Genomic DNA, 14,493 nt, shown 5'->3' with positions numbered 1-14,493 from the left:
TGTGCACGCTGGGCAGGCTTAAATGGGCTTGGGAGGTGGTAGCTAGTGTCCCTAACCCTCATCTGTCTCACTCTAATTGAGCTCTGGCATTTTGGGTGACAGAATAGCTGAGAAAATGATTTGAAAGTAGCACTCACTGTCAGGAATTGCCTCTTCTGGTTTAACCCCACTCTTGGTTTGGGCCCAACAAGATCACTACCCCACCCTCTAATCTAACACTTCAGAGAAGGCCTCCATTAGGGTAGCTGCTTTGGCTTAACCTCTGCCATGAATGTTCTGTCTCGATGGGGCAAAGCACTGGTGCCCAAGGTTGCCCTTCAGTTCACCCCCTCATCACTCAGCCCCAGGGGCACTGAAGGCTGCAGGCCGAAAGCTGGCCACTGAGCTTGGGCTGGGTCAGATAAAGGTCAGGAGAGTCCCAAGCAGCGCCTGGGGAGGGGAGCCCAAGGTGCAAGGGAGGCGAGAGTGGAGAAGACTGTGTGGTTGGGGTGAGTGGGGCCCACCGACCACAGACCTTTGGTGCTGCCTCCCTTTCAGGGATGTGGGAGTGAGGTGGGGGCAGAGCAGGTGTGTGACCTTCGAGTTAAGCTACCGGGAGCAAAAAGCTGCAAACACAGAGTGTAACCCGGCAGGGAAGATGGGTGTTCTTTCCTATTACGTGACTCTCGAACTTTCTTGGAGCCCAAGGGCCCAGACCACAGTAATCATCTGTTCCCTCCGTGTGCACATGTGGGAACTGAGGCTCAGAAAGAGAGGGGCAGTGACAACCAAGGTCATTCAGCAGATCTGGGTCCCACCTCAAGCTCACTGGCCCTCTCCTTCCAGAAAGGAACCCTTGTAATGAGCAGAAGGGCAGGGACTCCCCAGGGCCTGTTAGCACAACATGAACGTGAAGGATGCACGATTCTGGCTCTGTGACCTGTTGTGGGGCCTTGGGCCTCATCTCCTCCACGCTCCATGTCTAGGAGGCAGTGTGACGCAGACATTCGTGTCCAAACCAGCCAGCCTGGACGGTGACAAACAGTGACACAGGCAGGGACAGTTCCTTCTATCTCTTTTATCGGGACTGGGGTTCACAGTTCTTGTACTGAAGCCCAACTCTCATTTTTTTGTAGAGGACCAGGGTCTTCTTAGTGAGGGGACGGAGGAGCCAGTTGTAAGATGCTCACTTGCACAAGGTGGTTAAAAACTGAGCCGGGACCCCGTTCTCTCCCAAGATGGTACATGACCCCTTGTGCTGCCTCCAGGTCTCGTCACCCAACTCTGTCCACGTTGTTGGACGGCAGCCTCAGAGAGACAAGGGGCAGTTGGAAAGCCCTCTGAGAGGCCCAGGGCTTGGAGGAGCTTCCGCCCAGGTTGAGGTCTCGGGGACTGGACTGTGCCCACCAGGATGCCCTCTTGTTCCCCTCTGGGCAGGCCTGTGAGGCAAGTGGCCCCACCGAGTCTGAAAAGCAATGTATCACCTTCGCAGCTTCCGGCACCTGAGAAGGAAAGAAGGGGTCTGTTCATGCTGGCACAGCTCAGCCCCTGCTCCTCTAGACTCACCCCCTTACCTTCTGTGAACCTCATTCTCCACTAACACTCCTGGGAAGCCCCAGCTGGCCTGGCCCACAGGACGCCACCCCAGGGCCCCGCTGTGGAAAGGAGGGGCGGTGAGAAGCAACTTGGACAAGGGTGGACCAGCGTTCCACTACATCCCCTGGCCTCTCGGAGCACATAAGGTGGAACAAACTCTACCACAGGGGTTTCTGGAAAGGCTCAGAACTTTGCAAACTGGAAGGCTGTCTTTCTCTTTTCTACACCTGGTGATGTCGCCTCTTCTAGGACATTTCTAACCTCTCAAAAGACGATGTCAGGTGCCCCTCACCACAGCTCTTGACTTGACATCCTCTGCTGGCATCATGTGCCCTCGTGTCTGACTCCCGCATCAGAATGTGAGCCTTGTTTATGCTGACCCCAGTGCCAGCAGGCGCTTGGTCAATAGTTCAGCACACTCAAAGCTTCCCCTTCCCTGGCTCTTCTCCCACCAGCAGGCTCACCGGGACCTGCTCCAGGATGGCACCTTGACGCCACACCCGACTCCTCACCTGCAGGTGTCTGGGTTGAGCTCTAAGCCCCGCCCTTGACAACGGAGGAAGCTGCGGCGTCGGCAGCGGCAGTGGCAGGTCCGGGGGTCAGGGCGCTGGCGGCGCTGGGGGCAGCGTGGGCAGAGGGGCCTGGGGCTGGAGTGGGATGGGTGATGTCAGCTGGGGAGGGTGCTCCGGGGGCAGGGTCCCAGCCCGGAACAGAGCGGGGCTGGGGACGGTGGTGGGGAGTGGAAGCCCTAGGAGGAGAAGCAACATGTCTCGGGTGAGAAGTAAGAGTCTTCCCGGGAGCTGGGGTCGGGGAAGAGCATATAGTCTTGGGGAGCAGAGGAAAAGGGGAGAGGGGGACACGAGTGGGAGGAGAAGGCGGGGGACCACAACTTCCTGATAACACTCTTACACCCCCTGCCCCACCCACACATTACATTCTGGGTGCTGGGCCTGGGCTCCAACCCCACCTCAGCAAGAGCCCAAGACTCACCTGTCCAGCTTCACAGCACTCTCAGGTTTTTTTGGTCTGAAAAGTAAGAGACACAGAAAGAGACAAGGAAAAAGAGGATCAGGAAGCCAAGCATCCTACTCTCTTGCCCTAGATCCCAGGCCTACCCGGCTATACTCTTGGAAACCTGGTCCCCACTATGGTGTACCACAACACTCAGCACCCCCCAAGCCTTGTCTCTGCGAACTCAGGAGTGGGGCCTGGCTGGCACCTGCATTCACACTGGCTGTGTTCTTCCAGGGACATCTCCCCCAGCTGACTGCTTGGGTACCGGATCATGAGGATCTGTGCTCAGAAGAACAGGGAGAGAGACAGTCAGAGAGAGAGGAAGGGGACGCTCCATGGGCTGGAGAGATGAGAATACCTTGCCCACCAGCCAGGGCTCTGGCTGCCACCCTCTCCGTCCCCAGAACGCTAGCATCCAGCCAGGCACGCTCCACCTGCCCCATACCTGCATTCGGACTTGGTGCTGCCCAGTGGGCACACACTCCAGGCCGTCGTCAGGGCAGCAGCCGCCACAGCGCTGCACCGTCACGCAGCTGGGCACCAGTTGCTTGGCCACAGTGCCCATGAGCTCCATGGTCAGGGGCACCACCACCTCCCGCGGCTGGCAGGTGGCACGAGCATACACGTCTATCCATGACACCACTGGGGGCAGATGCGTAAGGGTTAAGTCCCCACTGGGCTTCCTGCAGCTGCTCCCTGGTTCCCCTACCCCTGCGCCCAGAAGCTGTTCTCCTTAGTTCCCATGTCACAGCCACCCTCCACTAGCCCCCACTTCTGCCCTCCCCATCTGTCTTCCCTGCCCTGTTCATCCAGAACCCAGGAACCCCCCTGCCTCAATCTCCTCTTCTGTGAAATGGGCAGAATAAGAGTTTGCATCTTACAGAGGAGTGTGATTACACAAGATGAGGAATACACAGAGTCTGGAATCAGGACTGGAAGAAAAGATTCTTAGTGCTGGCTAGTAGAAAGTTCCTATTGTTACTATTACCTTTCTTCTGATGGCCAGGGGCATCAGGCTGGGAGACCGGGCCCTGCAGGAGAGAAGAAACCTGGACCCAAGGTGCACTCCAGGAAGGGCTAGCCCTGTCGCTGGCCCCAGGGCTCTGCCCTTGCAGTCAGGAGGCCTAAACTCATCTCCGACATTTTTCCAGACTACTCTGTTCCTGGGGCCACTCTAGCTTTACCTGTCCTCTCCAGGCCACCTGCGACCTGGGCCCTGCCCTGGCTACAACCCGCCAGGCACGCTCTGCCGGCAGCGTCGAACCTCCAAGCCTGGGGACCGGGCCTGTTCTCGAGGTCGCAGATCAGGAGGGGGCACAGTGAGCGCCGAACCGCATCCTGCAGGCACCGAGGTGGCCCCGCCCCCGGCTGCGCCCTGGGGACGGGGTGGGGCGGGGGAGTGGCCCCGGAGTTGGGCCGGCGGGCGGGCGGGGAGGGACACCTCCCGAGGGATGCCCAGGCCGGGCTCCCGAGACGCCCCCGTCCGAGGCCCGACCCCGCGGATCCCCGAGAACCCGGCCGCTCCGCGCCTCCCCACTTCCGCCAACCTTGAGAGAGGGCACGGCGGGCGGGCGGGTTGTCGCGGACGCACGTACCTGGGCGGGGGCCAGCTGCAGGAGCGCGGCGAGCAGCAGGCGGCGGAGCAGGGGGCTCATGGTGCCCGCGGGGGCCGCGCGCCGGGGGCGCCCGCATCGCCCTAGCCCGGCGGCGCGGGGGGCGGCGGTAGCCAGAGCCCCATGGCGCGGGCCCGGGAGCGGCGGGCGGGGGCCGGGCGCGGTGGGCGGCTCCTCCGCGGCCCCCTCCCGAGCCCTGGGCGCAGGCAGCGCAGCGCAGCGCAGCGGCGGCGGCGGCCGGAGGAGCCGGGCGGGCGGGCGGCCGGTGGTGGCGGCGGCGGGCGGCTGGGACAGCGGGGACGGCGGGGACGGCGGGGGCGGCGGGGGGCCGGGCCCGGGCTGGCGGGCGGGCGGCTCATGTGACCCAGACACGCGCTCCCCACCGGGCCGCGGGGCGGGGGCGGGGTGGGGGAGGGGGGGCGAGGCCGCCGGCGGGGCCCGCCCCCTCTACACACACCCCACCTCCTGCCGCAGCAGGGGAAAGGGGACGCACCGCCCAGGGGGCCGGGCTCCCGGGTTGCCGCCGCCAGAACCCGGAGGGCGGGGCCCGGGCCGGGGGCTCTGGGCCTGTAGGAGCGAGCCAGACAAGAGCTCTGAGAATCACTTTATTGCACGCGTTTTGGGGAGTGGGGTGTCCCAGAAGGGAGCACACCGCAGGCCCCATCCAAGGTGAGCTCTCCAAGGTGAGCCGCTCAGGGGCTGGGGCCGGGGGGCACGATCCCGGGGCCTTGAGGAGGCCCGGGTGGTGGCTGCAGCTGCTGCCCCTGCCGTTGCTCCTCCCGGGCCCTGGCTCTGTTGGCCCTGCAGGGGAGAGCACCTGGTAGTCGGGACTGGGATCCTGGAGGGTGGTGCCAGGACACTGAGGAGAGGGCAGGAAAGAGCTGGGACAGACCTGGCCCGGGCCCGAGTGTCATTGTAGATGGCTGTGATGATCCGATCCTTTTCATCCATGAAGCTACGATGCATCTGCTCCAGCTTCCTGCAAGGGGGTTACAACTGACTCTGGGAATCCCCAATCCCCGCTGTCCCCCAAGTCCCACCCCCCTCCACCCCACTTGAGGGTCTCACAGCTTTACACTTGTGGGGACCTCAGCTAACTGCCTGTGCTAGGTGAGGAGAGGGGCAGAGAGTAGCTGGGACTTGTCCAGGGCCTAATGGCGACCCAGGTCCCTGACTGTCCTGAAGATGGTGACAGCAGGTCTGTCATGGAGGTCCTTGAAGGCGACTAGAAAGGTTTGTTCATCTAACTCCATCACTGAACTAGGCACACTGCTAGCAGTGTGCACCAGCCTTTAGGTGTCTTTGCTATCAAACCTCAGTGGCAATGGCACGCATGAGAGGGTGGCAGGAAAACAGCAACTGCCAAACAAATGAAGACAGTTGCTGGTGAGGCCCAGGTCAATGCATTTCCTTCTTGTGCAGGATTTTGGTTGGCTCCAGCACTCTCTGGCAACCAGCACCAAAGATTTAAATTCAAATTATAAAAAACTGAAATTGACATTAGCCCTTAGTGCAGAGCTGCCTTTGCTAAATAAGAAGAGGCTCTGGAGGAGACCTATTTCATGCAGTTCTTAGCTTGAGAGACACAAGGGTGCAGGCCACAGGGGTGGTATGGATGGATGGCTGACACTGGGCTTCACCCACCCTCCTGCGCTCTGCCCATCACCCTAGGGGGACGTGCACCTGAAGGCAACATAGTGCAGGCCCATGCCTGCCAGCATGACCAGGAGGCAGTACCCCAGCACCCGCCGGTTGTGCTTGTGCTGCTGCTGCCTTGACTCTGGTCCCTGCGGCCTCACTTCATGAAACTGGGCCCAGTATTTTGCATTGGGGGGTGCCCAGGAGCTGCTGGGAGGTAGAAGAAGGGACAGTGTAAAGATGGGGCTCCCCAGGAGACTTGGGGGTGGCAAGCTGGGGGCAGGACTACTGTACCTGTGTGCCTGATGAGCAGACCTGGGATGGGCTGTGGTTCCTGGACACTTTGGGGAAGCTGCCGAGCGGAGCTGGTGGTCATAGCTGCGGCGGCTCTGCTCATGGCTCAGCACTTGGTACGCTTCACTCAGCTCCACAAAGCAGCTGTGCAGGGCTGGGTTCCTGGGGTCCCGGTCAGGGTGCAGCTGGGGTGGGGCAGGACTCCCCTCATCTCCCTTCCCATGACCTATCCTGATAATATCCACCCACAAGGGCTCATATCATACCCAGAGGCCCTCCCTGGGCAGTGACCCTCACTCTCAGGCCTGCGCATCCCTCTAGAAGACCAGAGAGTCAGGAAGCACAAACTCCTGGCCCCTCCCCTTGTTCAAGCCCTCCCCACCTGCTGCCTGGCTCTGATTGTATGCCCTGGTCCCAGCTTTCTCAAGAGCAGGCAGGTCAAGAGAACCAAGCCCAGCCCATCAGACAGGACTCCTGGCTCCTGCCCCACAGCCTTTCCTTCCACCCGGCCAGATCTCTCCCCTTGGGGCAGCTCCCCCTCCCTATGAATGCTGAGGGAATGTGCACCAGCCAGAGTGAGCCTCTCAGCTCCATTCCTGAGAATTTGGAGCGTACCCCATCTGGCTCAGACTTCCCTTCCCCCTCTCCACTTAAGACCACTGGTACCTCTTTGGACTTGGAGAAGAAAGCTCGTTTAACTTCTTCAGCGCTGGCACCAGGATGCACCCCCAACAGTTCATAGTAGTTACTGGGGCCAGACCTGTGGAGAGAGACCCAAACCTGCAGGGGCTAAGGAAAACACAGAGGATACCCCTTCCCTGCCCGTCCCAGCCCCCCTGGACCACACCCTTCAACTCAGCATCCAGATGCTGAGGGGGCTGAGGCAGGTGCCAAGGGAGATCTCTAAATCATCCCTTCCTTTTTGAGTGTTCCAGGTAAGGGGCAGATCAGATTGTCTCAAAGTGTTGTTTTCAGACCCCTTGCATCAGAAACGCCTGAAAAGCATGTTTTAAAAAATAGATTCTTAAGGCCCACCTCATTCCTGCAAATCAGAATCTCCAGAGCAGCGCCCAGGAATCTGCAGTTTTGTAAGCTCCCCACACCCCGCCTGGGTTATGCACAGCGATGCTTGACAACCACCTGAGTTGTGGAAAGTGCATTGGGTTTGGTTGGGCTCAAATTCCAGATGTGCCACTTAACTCTCTGTATGACCTTGGGGGTCATCCTTTAATCTCTGATCCTGTGCCCTCAGCAGTGAAGGTGAGGGTAATCTGACAAGCCTGTAAGGCGCCTGACGCAGAGTAAGAGATCACGACTATCCCAGCACCTAGACTATCCCGGCACCTAGCGCAGGGCCTAGAATTGGGCAGGCCAGCCACAAAAACCTACTGAACGACCGGGCCCGGCTCCGGGCGCCCGACTCACCGCTGCCGGGCGGCCGCTGCGAAGAACCGAGTGGGAGGGCTGTGGGGCCACAGCCGGCGCAGGCGCAGGGGCAGCATGAAGGCAGGCGGGCAGCTGGTGAAAGGAGGTCACAAAGAACAGTGGGATGGGAGCAGACTTCAACCACTGCAGCGGGGATGAGGGGTGGGGGTTGGGGGCAGAGGGAAGGGGCCTGGCCCTGTTGAGATGCAAAGGAAAACTGAAGCAGGCCCGGGGGACTCAGGGGCGGGTGGAACCTCCCTGCTGAAGACCAGACCCCAGTGTCCTGGCCCTGTCCCCGCCTCTGACCCGGGCGTCCAGGGCCCCTCTCCACACTTGTCTCGGTGTCTGTACAACCATCCCCGGACGCCGAGACCCCCTTCCCACCCTGGGAGCTCGGGGGGCGGGTGCAGGAAGAGCCACACCAAGCCCCGCCCCCGCTTCACTCACGGACCCCTCGGCGGCCGCCGTTTCCTGCTCCTATTCAGGCCCCGCGTCCACACTCTCATTGGCTGAGACACCCAGACCACGCCCACGGGCCTGAAGGTGCGGACCAGCGGCGAAGCCCCGCCCCCGCACATCCGTTGGCCTTTGACGCCTCGGACCCACCCATCGAGACAGCAGCCCGGGGACTTGCAGAAAGGCGCCAGCGCCCAGCTGGGGAGGCGGCTGCACGGGGCCTGACCCTCAGTGAGGCTTTCGGCTCAGCCCCCGTTGCCCTGTTCCCTCGGACATGGCTGTTACTCCGCTCTGCAGCGAGACGCGTTTCACAAAGCAGTTTCCACCCCATAATCGGCCTGGAACTTCACCGGAGCCTGGCAAGGGGGCACAGCCCTCAGCTTACAGAGGGGAAAACTGAGGCTGGGCCTTTTTTACCCCCAAGTCACTTGTCCTGTCGCTCTCACCCACCCCGGGCTCTCCCAGCAGCCCCTCTCTGTCTCACAGAAACAGCAGACGCCAACGGAATCCAAGAATAAAGTCCTTTATTGTCTTCCAAGCTGTGGTGATAGGGCTGGGGACTTTAGGGAGACTTAGGTGGAACTTTCCTGGACTTTGTTGTAGAGGAAGATGGCGCCTTTGGCTGAGGGGCAGAGCTCGGCCCACATTTCAGTCTCCTGCAACCTCCTCACACTCTGTGGGGAGACAGTGAGACCCAAACATTCCGACCTCGGGTTTCTTGCAGGAGCTGTGCCCACAGTTCCTGAGCCTCAGAGCCCTCTAGGGAGACATGCTGGGGGGCTGAACAGGTCCCTGGCCCTCTCCCTTGGGCTGAGGGCATCCCCAATGAGGCCTTGTGCCTCTGGAGGGAAGCTCTGAGAGATTTGGGAGGCCCCTCTGACCCAGGCCCAGGAGACAGACATGCATCACCAGGCCTCTGCAAGCCCCAACCCAGCTCCTTGTCCAAATGAGACACACTTTGCCACCACAAACCTGTGTCTCCACAAAGATGATTCCTGTGGATTCGTGGGCCTCAGGTCCCCCATTCGTGTAGTGCTTCCTCACCTGCTCAGAAGTCAGGCTGCACCTGGACAAGGACGTGAGAGTGGCCTGGTGAGTGCTTAGACCCTGGAAGGTCCCTGTGGAGTCCCAGCTGCCTCAGCCATGCCGCTCAACCACCCACCTACTCCAGGACCCAGGATCCTGTCTCCCAGAGCTCACTCACTGGACGTAGAACTCAGCACTGGCACGGCCGGCACTGGTCTCATTGCAGGCAATGCCCAACAGCAGCGGCTGGCTCAGGGTGAGCAGCGGCAGGTTCACCTGGGGCCAGGGGTACCACCTGTCAGTGCCCACTGCCCACATCCCTGCCCCTCTCAATGAAGAACAGCATGTTACCCTTGTACAGCATTTTACAGTGTGTAATTCAAGTGCCCAGAATCACAGAATGTCAGATCTTGGGCATGTTCATTTCACATAGGAAAACCACAACGGGAGAGATTGAACAGTTAGCCCAGGGTCACCCTAGGGAAGTCAGTTTAGTAATTGGGGGCTTCCCTGGTGGCGCAGTGGTTAAGAATCAGCCTGCCAATGCAGGGGACACGGGTTCGATCCCTGGTCCGGGAAGATCCCACATGCTGGGGAGCAGCTAAGCCCGTGCGCCACAACTACTGAGCCTGCGCTCTAGAGCCCACGAGCCACAACTGCTGAGCCCGCATGCCACAACTACTGAAGCCCATGCGCCTAGAGCCTGTGCTCCGCAACAAGAGAAGCCATCGCAATGAGAAGCCCACGCACCGCAACGAAGAGTAGCCCCCGCTTGCCTCAACTAGAGAAAGCCTGTGCACAGCAACGAAGACCCAACGCAGCCAAAAATAAATAAATAAAATTTAAAAAAGTAATTGGGAGTCCCATTTACTCCTCTTTTCAACAAACCTGGGGGGAGTAGGCAAGACATTTATTATTGTCTCCATTGTAAAGAGGAACACAGAGACGAGGCACACAGAGATGAGGGTCAGAATTCCACTCCAAGTGTGCCTAGCTGCAAAGCCAAGCTCTTTGCTCAGTGCCAGATGCCTGGGAATTCCCTGGCAGTCCAGTGATTAGGACTCCACACTCTCACTGCCAAGGGCCTGGGTTCAGTCCCTGGTCAAGGAACTAAGATCCCACAAGCCACGTGAGGCAGCCAAAAAAAAAAAAAAAAAAAAAAGCTAGATGCCTGCAGACACTCCTGCCATCCCGGACCTGTAAAATTCTGGATTGTTCTACCCCCTCCCTCCTTGCCCACCACTCTGTCCCACCTGCCTCTCGCTCACCTCATCACAGATCTCCTGAAGGACACTGGAGAAGAGCTCATGCACCACCAGCTCCCCAGGGAGGTTGATGTGCAGGGGTCTGTCACCTGGGCACAGGGCCTGTAAGAGGTCAGGCTCAGCCCCTGCTCCCCTCTTCCCGCCCTGCTTTTCCCCACACTCACTGGCCCTGAGGGCCTGGTTGGGCACAGAGTAAGAGCCTTGGTGATCCCCTGACCCAGGCCCTGTTTTTCCAGATGGAAAACCACAGGTCCAGCTAGGTCCTCCGTCCCTACCCCCACCCCCAATTCCCTAACTTCCCATGGGTCTGGGGCAGGATTCAGCAGGGAGGCTGAGAGGCTGCCCTGAGCAGAGACTTTCGGATAAGCACCAGGCCAACTCCCCCTCTAAGGGATGAGGAAAACAAAGCCGAGCTCTCTGGGTCTTTGCGTCCAGCCTGGCATCTCACCTGAGGCTCAGGGTGCCCACCGGGCACGTCCACTAGCCCAGTTGCCTCAGCCACCTGCCCAGAGCGGCGCAGGAAGACAAGGAAGTCGTCAGCAGTGGCCAGTGCAGCGCCCACCCCTAAGGGGTCCGCCAGGTAGGCTTGCTTGTCACCCCAGTCGGTGGCCCCCTGCTGTCGCAGCCAGGCAGCTGAGCTGGCCCAGTTGGTGCCCAGGAAGTCTCGATAGGAAGTAAGGCCCAGGCACAGGTGCAGCTGTGGCCCCGGCGAGCCAGTGGGCACCAGGGTGGCAGAGTGCAGGCGGAACTTGGGGGCGTCAAAGAGCCAGGGCTGGGCCTGAAGCCGGCTCTCCCAGACTGCGGTGATGGCCTTGTCCCCTCCTGGCAGTGGGCGACGGTCGTAGGCAGCGCTCAGCTCAGCCCGTACCTGCTCCTCAGGCAGCCCCCCCGGGGGGCACTGCAGCAGCAGGGACACCTCAGGGTCCATGATCTGGATAGGGCAGTTCTGGGGGAGGGCACAGCCAGGCCTGTCACCCCGGGGGACTCACAGCCACCCTTGGGCCCGACAGCTGGCCCCCTCTGCCACAAACCTCCTGAGGGTACTCCTAGCCCTTCTGCACCCCCGTGACCCCTCCCTCGTCTGTAAAATGTCTTATCGTCCCAGCAAGAGCTCCGAGGCTCCTGCTACCAGACATCCCTGAGACTCCCGGGCATCCCTACGACCCAGAGGTCTTGGGTCCTGTCACCCCCTAATGCCTCTGCCTCCCCAAACCAAAAGTCCCGCCTCCAACCCCTGACGCGCCGGGACCCTTCCCAGGGTCCGGAAGCTCCAGGCTGCAGCCGGCAATCACCTGCCTACTCTCCTCGCAGGCTCCGCCTCTTTCCCCCGGAGCGGAAGTACCCGCCCCCTTCTTCCTCGGCTTCTCATTGGCCGGTCCTGGCGGTCAGGGCCCGTCGGGGTCAGCTGCCTGGGCCCCGGAGTCGGTGAGCCTTCCCGTGTGTCCCGGCTCTGTCTCTCTGGCCGGCCCAGACATTTCTGCCCCGTTAGCCTGGTTGCCGGCCCCGCCTCCCCAGGCCCGCTTTGCGGGGCAGACCAGGAGCCTGGGTCGCTGGGGCTCGACTCCCCTGGGCCCTGTGGCTGACAGAGTGTCACCTTGGGCAAGTCTTGCCTGCTGGGCCTCAGTTTCCCTATCTGCACCAGGGAGTTAGGGGTGGGAAGTGAATTTAGAAATCTGAATATCCCCCTCCCCCCAGCTCTCACATCCTGAGGCTTTGTGACTTCCTGGGCAGCGTGGGGACATGGGAAGGTCCTTAACAGTCTCCACATTTCACTGCTCCCCACAGGTCTTGGCCATGAACGCCTCTAGAGGAAGGAGGCAGGAAGCAGCAGGGCCCAAGGGTAGAAGGGCTCACAGACCCCGGGAACAGGTGCGCCCCCTCCACCCTCACCCCTGCTCCTAATGTGGGAGGGCAGGGGAGGGGGACTCTGAGTCCTGCTCCCTGGGAAATGCTGGTGGGGTGGGAGTGGGGGCAGATGGATTGTGCTGTTGCCGGGGAGCACAGGGACACCTCTCCCTCTGGTCTCCTACAGCAGATCGCTGAGTTCAGGGTGAGCAGCAGGGCAGGGTCACCACGGGGACTAACGGCCACCTCTGGGCTCTTTCAGGACCGAGATGTACAACTGTCCAAGGCTCTGTCCTATGCCCTGCGCCACGCGGCCCTGAAGCTGGGGCTTCCCATGGGGGTCGGTAAGTGAGCATCTTAGAGGCTGGGCCCAGGAGTGGTTGGAGCCCAGGGAACAGTGTGAGCCTGTCTGTGACTGCCTTCCCTCATGGCTCCCACCGCAGTCCTATGGGAACAGCACAGAAGGTACATCCCTTCCGTGTATAGGGAAGACCGAGGCCCAGAGCCCAGTATCATGTCCAGGGCAGACTGGGAGAGGAGCCTCTATCTGGGCCAGGCCTGGTGATACCTCCAGCCCAGTGGCCCAATAAACACTTATCCCAAGACTGGGCACTGCGGGGGTGTTGGGGCAACTGATGTTTATTGAGTGTCCACTCTGGGCTGGGTACTGTGCTCAAAAGGGTCACTTGATCTTTGTGACCCTCCATGAGGCAGATCCTATTCCCGTATAAGTTGAGAAACTGAGGCTCAGAAAGGGGAGACTTTCTTTTTTTTTTTTAATTTAATTATTTTTTAAATTTTTGGCTGCCTTGGGTCTTCGTTGATGCGTGCAGGCTTTCTCTAGTTATGGCGAGTGGGGGCTACTCTTCGTTGCGGTGGGCGGGCTTCTCATTGCGGTGGCTTCTCTTGTTGCGGAGCACGGGCTCTAGGCGCGCGGGCTCAGTAGTTGTGGCTCGTGGACTCTAGAGTGCAGGCTCAGTAGTTGTGGCGCATGGGCTTAGTTGCTCCACGGCACGTGAGATCTTCCTGGACCAGGGCTCGAACCCGTGTCCCCTGCATTGGCAGGCGGATTCTTAACCACTGTGCCACTAGGGAAGTCCCAGGGGAGACTTTCTATAGGTCACACAGGCTCTGTTCTTGTTGCCTGTGGCTTCCCCTGTTAACTCTGGCCCAAGCCAGAGCAAGTTCAGCTCCTGACCACTCTACCTGCCCACAGATGGTTTTGTGCCCCTGGGCACCCTCCTGCAGCTGCCCCAGTTCTGCAGCTTCTCAGTTGAAGATGTGCAGCGCGTGGTGGACACCAATGGGAAGCAGCGGTTCGCCCTGCGGCCAGGGGACCCCGGCGCCGGCCCTCTCATCCGGGCCAATCAGGGTCACTCCCTGCAGGTGGGAGCTAAGGGGACAAGTGGGAGAGCCATGTGAGACCCCTGTCTGTGAGGGGGGTCTCACTGCTGCCCATTCCCCCATCCATCCCAGGTACCTGACTTGGAGCTGATTCCCCTGGAGGCCCCGCAGGCCCTGCCCCTGATGCTCGTCCATGGAACATTCTGGCGGCACTGGCCATCCATCCTGCTCAAGGGCCTGTCCTGCCGGGGGAGGACGCACATCCACCTGGCCGCGGGACTGCCTGGGGACCCTGGTGTCGTCAGTGGTCAGTGCCCCCCCAAGCTACTCCCACCCATTCTGTCCTCCCAGGTCCCCCTCCAAGGGTCATAGCCTCTTGTCCAGGGGCAGCCCAAGCCCTGCATGCAGGAGCAACCCCCCACCCGCACCGCAATGAGCTCAGGACCCCAGCCCACCCAGGTTTGATAACTACAATCCAGACGCCCCAGACCCCAGCTCCAATTGTCTACTCAGGCATGCGGCCAAATTGCGAAGTGGCCGTGTTCATCAACGGGCCCCTGGCCCTGGCAGGTGAGTCTGGACACAGCAGGTATTGCCCCAGGCCTTCAGAGGGGGCATGAGTCACATCTCTGGCTCTGTCTGCAGATGGAATCCCCTTCTTCCGCTCTGCTAACGGGGTGATCCTGACTCCAGGGAACGCTGATGGCGTCCTGCCTCCCAAGTATTTCAAGGAGGCCCTGCAGCTACGCCCTACCCGTAAGAACCACCACCCCACCCCTATTCTTTGTGCCTGAAGCCTGTGCCCTCTGCCCTCACCTCTTTCCCAGCTCCCAACCCCAGAATGACTTAGTTCTCCCTTCTCTAACCAACTCTTTCCTCTCTCAGGAAAGCCCCTCTCCTTGGCTGGTAATGAAGAGACAGAGTGTCAGAGTGACCCCAAGCACAGCTCCAGAGGAAGAAGGATGACCCAACAATAAAATATTTATTTATTTATTTAT

At 60.3% G+C, this 14,493-nt stretch overlaps 4 protein-coding genes across 27 annotated transcripts; 1 reads left to right on the top strand and 3 right to left on the bottom strand.

The window, feature by feature from the left end:
- Window positions 1-1,037: 1,037 nt before the first annotated feature.
- Window positions 1,038-4,334, bottom strand: VEGFB (vascular endothelial growth factor B). Of its 4 annotated transcripts, none has more exons than XM_068554234.1 (7): window positions 4,185-4,334; window positions 3,578-3,638; window positions 3,035-3,231; window positions 2,795-2,868; window positions 2,566-2,601; window positions 2,088-2,222; window positions 1,038-1,481 (listed from the first exon to the last, which is right to left on the bottom strand). In XM_068554234.1, exons 1-7 carry the CDS (start codon window positions 4,242-4,244, stop codon window positions 1,460-1,462), a joined length of 585 nt encoding a protein of 194 aa, XP_068410335.1. In that variant the 5' UTR covers window positions 4,245-4,334; the 3' UTR covers window positions 1,038-1,459. The 4 variants fall into 4 exon arrangements, with proteins under 4 accessions (XP_068410335.1, XP_068410336.1, XP_068410333.1 ...); XM_068554235.1 differs by having other exon boundaries at window positions 3,578-3,620; window positions 4,185-4,331; XM_068554232.1 differs by having other exon boundaries at window positions 2,088-2,323; window positions 4,185-4,330.
- Window positions 4,286-8,137, bottom strand: DNAJC4 (DnaJ heat shock protein family (Hsp40) member C4). Of its 20 annotated transcripts, none has more exons than XM_068554208.1 (7): window positions 8,007-8,137; window positions 7,560-7,652; window positions 6,801-6,894; window positions 6,135-6,319; window positions 5,886-6,050; window positions 5,095-5,181; window positions 4,286-4,769 (listed from the first exon to the last, which is right to left on the bottom strand). In XM_068554208.1, the coding sequence occupies exons 1-7, from the start codon at window positions 8,135-8,137 to the stop codon at window positions 4,286-4,288; spliced, it is 1,239 nt and encodes a 412-aa protein (XP_068410309.1). The 20 variants fall into 20 exon arrangements, with proteins under 20 accessions (XP_068410309.1, XP_068410314.1, XP_068410310.1 ...); XM_068554213.1 differs by having other exon boundaries at window positions 5,940-6,050; XM_068554209.1 differs by having other exon boundaries at window positions 5,886-6,047.
- A 385-nt stretch (window positions 8,138-8,522) lies between these two features.
- On the bottom strand, window positions 8,523-11,629 carry NUDT22 (nudix hydrolase 22). 2 transcript variants are annotated; one of them, XM_068554231.1, is made up of 6 exons: window positions 11,599-11,629; window positions 10,755-11,252; window positions 10,310-10,408; window positions 9,220-9,317; window positions 8,988-9,081; window positions 8,523-8,689 (listed from the first exon to the last, which is right to left on the bottom strand). In XM_068554231.1, exons 2-6 carry the CDS (start codon window positions 11,232-11,234, stop codon window positions 8,588-8,590), a joined length of 873 nt encoding a protein of 290 aa, XP_068410332.1. In that variant the 5' UTR covers window positions 11,235-11,252; window positions 11,599-11,629; the 3' UTR covers window positions 8,523-8,587. The 2 variants fall into 2 exon arrangements, with proteins under 2 accessions (XP_068410332.1, XP_068410331.1); XM_068554230.1 differs by having other exon boundaries at window positions 11,539-11,619.
- A 39-nt stretch (window positions 11,630-11,668) lies between these two features.
- On the top strand, window positions 11,669-14,488 carry TRPT1 (tRNA phosphotransferase 1). The gene is made up of 8 exons (XM_068555284.1): window positions 11,669-11,731; window positions 12,092-12,175; window positions 12,414-12,495; window positions 13,368-13,537; window positions 13,628-13,802; window positions 14,009-14,065; window positions 14,141-14,251; window positions 14,381-14,488. Exons 2-8 carry the CDS (start codon window positions 12,101-12,103, stop codon window positions 14,470-14,472), a joined length of 762 nt encoding a protein of 253 aa, XP_068411385.1. The 5' UTR covers window positions 11,669-11,731; window positions 12,092-12,100; the 3' UTR covers window positions 14,473-14,488.
- The last annotated feature ends 5 nt before the right edge of the window (window positions 14,489-14,493 follow it).

This window comes from Eschrichtius robustus, chromosome 11 (genome assembly GCF_028021215.1).
Source record: "Eschrichtius robustus isolate mEscRob2 chromosome 11, mEscRob2.pri, whole genome shotgun sequence".
Classification (NCBI taxonomy): domain Eukaryota; kingdom Metazoa; phylum Chordata; class Mammalia; order Artiodactyla; family Eschrichtiidae; genus Eschrichtius; species Eschrichtius robustus.
This window is presented reverse-complemented; position numbering and strand designations above follow the sequence as displayed.

Coding starts and splice junctions, on each gene's coding strand:
- TRPT1 (XM_068555284.1), top strand. CDS start 12,101: ATGAACGCCTCTAGAGGAAGGAGGCAGGAAGCAGCAGGGCCCAAGGGT. Junction 12,176..12,413: donor CTCACAGACCCCGGGAACAG/GTGCGCCCCCTC, acceptor GGGCTCTTTCAG/GACCGAGATGTACAACTGTC. Junction 14,066..14,140: donor CGGGCCCCTGGCCCTGGCAG/GTGAGTCTGGAC, acceptor CTCTGTCTGCAG/ATGGAATCCCCTTCTTCCGC.
- VEGFB (XM_068554232.1), bottom strand. CDS start 4,244: ATGAGCCCCCTGCTCCGCCGCCTGCTGCTCGCCGCGCTCCTGCAGCTG. Junction 3,639..4,184: donor TGCAGCTGGCCCCCGCCCAG/GTACGTGCGTCC, acceptor CCTTGGGTCCAG/GTTTCTTCTCTCCTGCAGGG. Junction 3,232..3,577: donor CCCTGGCCATCAGAAGAAAG/GTAATAGTAACA, acceptor ATCTGCCCCCAG/TGGTGTCATGGATAGACGTG.
- DNAJC4 (XM_068554208.1), bottom strand. CDS start 8,137: ATGTGCGGGGGCGGGGCTTCGCCGCTGGTCCGCACCTTCAGGCCCGTG. Junction 6,895..7,559: donor GCAGCGGCCGCCCGGCAGCG/GTGAGTCGGGCG, acceptor CTCTCTCCACAG/GTCTGGCCCCAGTAACTACT. Junction 6,051..6,134: donor TCTGCTCATCAGGCACACAG/GTACAGTAGTCC, acceptor TCTACCTCCCAG/CAGCTCCTGGGCACCCCCCA.
- NUDT22 (XM_068554231.1), bottom strand. CDS start 11,234: ATGGACCCTGAGGTGTCCCTGCTGCTGCAGTGCCCCCCGGGGGGGCTG. Junction 9,318..10,309: donor TTCAGGAGATCTGTGATGAG/GTGAGCGAGAGG, acceptor CCCTGGCCCCAG/GTGAACCTGCCGCTGCTCAC. Junction 8,690..8,987: donor TCATCTTTGTGGAGACACAG/GTTTGTGGTGGC, acceptor GTCTCCCCACAG/AGTGTGAGGAGGTTGCAGGA.